Source organism: Lactuca serriola, chromosome 6 (assembly GCF_051521515.1).
Source record: "Lactuca serriola cultivar US96UC23 chromosome 6, Lser_US96UC23_V15, whole genome shotgun sequence".
Taxonomy (NCBI): Eukaryota; Viridiplantae; Streptophyta; class Magnoliopsida; order Asterales; family Asteraceae; genus Lactuca; species Lactuca serriola.
This window is the reverse complement of record NC_136413.1, coordinates 18,210,749-18,216,276: the sequence shown is the minus strand read 5'-3', so window position 1 is coordinate 18,216,276 and position 5,528 is coordinate 18,210,749. Positions and strand designations below refer to the sequence as shown.

At 37.8% G+C, this 5,528-nt stretch overlaps 1 protein-coding gene and 1 pseudogene across 1 annotated transcript; both read left to right on the top strand.

The window, feature by feature from the left end:
- Window positions 1-353: 353 nt before the first annotated feature.
- Window positions 354-471, top strand: LOC145060682 (5S ribosomal RNA; annotated as a pseudogene).
- A 2,155-nt stretch (window positions 472-2,626) lies between these two features.
- LOC145058320 (Ras-related small GTP-binding family protein) lies at window positions 2,627-5,528 on the top strand. Its single transcript, XM_079006238.1, has 7 exons — window positions 2,627-2,963; window positions 4,034-4,125; window positions 4,210-4,351; window positions 4,429-4,733; window positions 4,815-4,868; window positions 4,994-5,109; window positions 5,200-5,528. The coding sequence occupies exons 1-7, from the start codon at window positions 2,870-2,872 to the stop codon at window positions 5,390-5,392; spliced, it is 996 nt and encodes a 331-aa protein (XP_078862364.1). The 5' UTR covers window positions 2,627-2,869; the 3' UTR covers window positions 5,393-5,528.

Sequence of the window (5,528 nt, the reverse complement as noted above, 5' to 3'; positions counted from 1 at the left end):
CATTCCTTATAAGGGGTGTGGATACCTTCCCTATCACAACGCGTTTTAAAGCCGTGAGGGCAGCAGATCCCATAAGAACTCTGCAGTTAAGCATGCTCGGGCGGGAGTAGTACCAGGATGGGTGACCCCTTGGGAAGTCCTCGTGCCGAGTGGCCCAAAGCGGACAATATTATGATACGTGCCAGAGGGGGATGTTACAAATGGTATCAGAGCCAGGGCACGGGTCGATGTGTTCGACGGGGACGTCGAACCCTATAATGGGGGGGGGTGAAAGTGGGTTAGATCTGATCCCACATCGGCTGGGAAGGAGAACTAAGCATTCCTTATAAGGGGTGTGGATACCTTCCCTATCACAACGCGTTTTAAAGCCGTGAAGGCAGCAGATCCCATAAGAACTCTGCAGTTAAGCGTGCTCGGGCGGGAGTAGTACCAGGATGGGTGACCCCCTGGGAAGTCCTCGTGCCGAGTGGCCCAAAGCGGACAATATTGTGATACGTGCCAGAGGGGGATGTTACAATTAAGCTGTCCTTTCAGACCCTTGGAAGGGTCTTGAGTCATAAAATGGGTTCCAAGTGCTTAGTTTTGCCCCATGCACCGCTTAGAAGGTCTTAAGGGAATAAGACCTTGAGTTAAGTACTTATGTCATGCTAAGTCATAAAGTTGGAGACTTTATGACTCCTAAGAGTATTTTAGCCATGGATATGAGTTATGGACGTAAGAGCTAAAGCCATTAAGCTCTTAATGGAATTTTTAGATTTGCAAGGGTATGCCTCGCGTATTCGGAGTACGCCCTACGTATGAGGTCAACCACCTTGATGGTGGTCAACATGCAAGGATGCGTGTACGCCCAACGTACCTTCGGAGTATGCCCCGCGTACGCACCTTATGTTAATCCGGTCGAGTTAACTTGGCTGGGTTGACTCAGTTAACTCGGTGGGTTTGACCAGTTTGACTTTGAATTTTACCAAGTTTGACTTAAGGGTATTTTGGGATTGTGATGGATATCGGTCGTTCGGTTGGAGTGGGTGTTGGTTTGAGAGCTGAGATTCGAAGTCGGGACCTCATCAGCTTCTGTGCAGTTTGCGATGTGACTTTTTCTCACTGTATTTGCAGGTCGAAGGCACCAAGGCCAACCCATTGGATTATATATCCTGATATGTGATAGTATACTCTGTGATGTGGTGATCTGTTAGATCGGTATCCTGGTATATAGGTTGATTATATGCTTAGTGATCTGTAAGATCTGTATGATTATCTATTGACTGGTTATATGTATGCTTATTTGTTATGTGTATGTCGACATGGTTTATGTGTGGTTGGTTAAGGCTGACGAGTGTAGAATGAAGTCCAATAGCCACAGGGCTTCCCGGATAGATTGCAGGCCCGAGGGGCGTACCAGTCAGGCTGAAGGCCCAGAGAACGTTCCAGATAGGCTAAAGGCCTGGTGAGGCGTACCAGTCATGCTGAAGGTTCTGTAAGCGTACGAGATAACCTGTAGGCCGGTGGGCATTTCAGTCAGGTTGAAGGCTCTGTAGGCATGTTATTTGTTATTATGATTATGTGCTGTGTTGGTACTTTGGGTGAACTCACTAAGCGTTGGCTTACCGTTTTCAGTTATGTTTTAGGTACTTCGGATGACCGCGGGAAGGCGAAGACGTGACCGTACACATCCTCATGTTTTTGACTTATGATTTTGGGAGACTATGATGTTGAACATGTTTTGAAAACTATGATTGTAAACAATTTGTGAAATTGGTTGGTTTTAAAAAGTTTAAATTTCATGTGATTTTTATGAGCGTTACATGCATATTGCCAAACTCTAATGTCACTTTCAGAATCATCATTATAGAATCACAGAAATCCATTTTCATGTCATTTTCACAATACCATTACATGATCATAAAAATCCATTTTCATGTCATTTTCACAATACCATTACATGATCATAAAAATCCATTTTCATCGCAAGATCAACCACTTTGTAACCATTCCAAGTTATAACATAATGAAATTAACTATGTTCTTTTAATGCATTTCATACATATAAAGAACAAACTGAGACCAAATTTGAGCAAATGATTTTTTTTTTCTGCGTTTCAAAATACGGTTACAATTAAAAAGCAAAGCTTACATTACATCATTACAATTCGCTATAATGGGAGAGAAGGGGGAAAACCGTATACGTTATAATGAGAGAGAATGAGGAAAACCAAAATGCCCTCATGTGAGGGGCACATGTAGATGATAATAGTTTTATGGATCAAAATTGCAATTTTTGCCTACCACAAGGACTATTAGTGCTAAAATTTCAAAATAAAACTAAAAGTACAGATAGATGACAACCATAGGAACTAACACTGTAATTTACTTGGTCTTAAACTAAAAATTATAAGGATCAAAAATACTATAAATCATGCAAATTAAAAATTAAGGGGACTATAATTGTAATTATTGCATTTCATGCAAAGAGGGATATGTAATGCTCCATTCGTTCGAAAGGTAGAAGTAATAAAAGTTTAATAAAATTTCAGAATCGTGTGCCTCAAACTTGCTTTTCCAAAATCCGGGTCTATAGCTTCAATCAATTATTAAATATGGTTCTGATCTAAATGGGAATTTGATTTTAACATCAACGATCTGAATCCTCTTATTTCTGGAAACCGATTCTCCAACTACTATAGAGTAGCTCTATCCCAAAACCCTCAAATTACAGTTGAAGAAATCCCCTATAAACAATCAGTGTTTAGCATAAATCGCAACCCAAAAATCTAAAATCTTAATTCGCGAACTGGGTATAGACAGATCGGCCGAAATTTGCAGCCGAAAACTTGTGATCTTTTAATGCGGCAAGGAAGAAGGTTAGCATAATATGTTTTGGAGGGAACGAGAAAGGGAGATCAACAAAGAGCAAAATGGAGGCCCTCCTTGTGGGCAGGTTCGAGTTCTTGTTGTTGGGGATTCAGGTAACTGCTTACTTCAATTTATTGTTATTGTTCTTCTGTTGAATCATCAGATTTGATGTAGTTCATATGCTGTTTCGATTTGAACATGATTTCAATAAGATTTTATCGGTTGCGTATGGAGATTAAAGTTGTCTGTCACTTGACAATTAGATTTTCATCCTCTAATCATATTTGTTTGCCGGAACATACATTTTTTTGGGTGCTAACTGCCGATCTGTTATGCTTTACTCAAATAGACCATATTTCTAGGTTTAATCCAACATTTATTTCAAGTAATCCAGTCAGCCTTTTGCAATCATAGATGCCATACTACTTACTAGTTATCATGTAGAGGATTTTAGGGTTGCAGTAGGATGCTATGTGATAAAATCATCCATAAGAAGCTCCACAACATGGTGACTCTAGTAGCTTTTAGCAAGGTCTTGTTGGTTCTTGTCTTCTTGAACTGAATTGTGTTACATATTATGAGCATGATACATACCATCTGTTGTAGTTTATGCTTTGCTAGTATTTCTTAAACTTAATGATGCTTGAGAATGGGAAAATGTTTGTGATTTTGAGTGCTGCTCTTATTTCCAGATGACCAGATGTTGTTTTTGATTCATAGTTTTGATAGTTTATCTCTTTTATTTCCTTTTTAGAAGCCAATCATAGATTAATCAGCTCTTGAATCCAAGATGCTAGGAGGATTTCTGAGTGAGAGATGACCTTTTGTGTTGCTATAATATAGTGTGGCTTCTTTTTTCTCCCATTAAGTGCTGTCTGAACTCTGGATGAATTCGCTCTTTAAAAGTTGCAAGGATATATAAATGAGGGAAAAGTTTTAAAAAGTTACGTCTTAATGAGGAAAACCTCATTTTCTGACTTTCTCTATTATGATTTATGTTGTTCTCTCTATATGTTGAATTAAACCTCTTGCAAAATTGATCTTAAATTGGCCTCTTAGGTTAGGATCTTCCCCCATTGCTTCAGTAGCAACTAATTGTTGAATAATAATAGACTTTTCTAAACTTATGCTTTCTAACTTAATGTCCTTTATGCTTTTTTTTTTTTTTAAATCTATTATATAGGTGTGGGAAAAACTTCTCTTGTTCATCTGATAGTGAAAGGTACAACAACAAAACATCCTCCTCAAACAGTTGGGTGTACAGTAGACGTGAAGGTATATAGATATCTTTTAACCAAATACAATTATATGTTTATAAAGTAACTTATATATATATATATATATATTTTTTATATGCAGCATTTTACATATGGAACTCCTAGTAGCTCTTCAGATAGTGAAAAAGGTGACAAAGATAGGGATTTCTTCATTGAACTCTGGGATGTCTCTGGACATGATCGTTATACAGATTGTCGTTCCATCTTTTATTCCCAAATAAACGGTATTTATATAAATATAAATATAAATATTATTTCTTTAAACTTGAAGATCATTAAAGAACATGTGTTGTGTGTGTAGGTGTTATTTTTGTGCATGATCTTTCTCAAAGAAGGACAAAAACAAGTTTGAAAAAATGGGCAGCAGAAATTGCAGCAACGGGGACATTTTCTGCCCCGTTGGCGAATGGGGGTCCAGGTGGCCTTCCTGTACCCTACCTTGTCATTGGTAACAAAGCTGACGTGGCAGCCAAAGAAGGGACAAGGGGTAGCAGTGGAAATCTTGTTGACATGGCACGCCAATGGGTTGAAAAACAGGGTTTGCTTCCTTCAAATGAGGAGCTCCCTCTCATTGACACCTTTCCTGGAACTGGAGGGCTTATGGCTGTAAGATTTCCATCTTTTATCAATCTGCATTTTTTTGATTTTTCCTTTTTTTTTTTTAAATTGTTTTTAAAAAATGTTCAGGCTGCAAAAGAAGCAAGATATGACAAGGAGGCTGTGATGAAGTTTTTCCGTATGGTATGCACATATAAGATCATCTTTTTTCTTATCAGTGAGACTAAATGACCATTTTACCCTTACATTCCAAAAAAACAAATTTCACAATGTTCATAAGTTTTAGTCGATGATCTGTAACTTTTCAGTTGGTAAGAAGAAGATATTTTTCAGATGAGTTGCCGATGGCAAGTCCATGGTCAACGTCAGTACAAAGACCATTACAGAATTTGAGTGATGAAGATCAGATATACACAAGTACAAGGTATAATATAAAGCTTATTTTTTATATTATATGAGAGAATAAATTATTAATATTTAAAAAAAAAAAAAAATTCATATTATACTTTTGCAGGACAAGTGGAGACTCGTACAAGTACAATGTTCTACCACCACTGCCAGCTCAGCGCAATCTGACCCCACCTCCCACACTGTATCCTCAGCAACCGGTGTTGACGCCTGACAATTATAATATCCCAAGATTTGCATTGAGTGGAGCTCAAGAATTAAACAGTATTAGATCCAAAAGGAATGATATTAATGTATGATTTTTATTTTGCCACTACTATTAAAAAAAATGGGCATATGTTTCTTTTTTCTTCTTCTTACTGTGTTGCTGCTTCTTGATTGTAAAAACTAGTCTATTCATTCTTTTGACTCAGTGAGATATATTGTTGTTGCCTA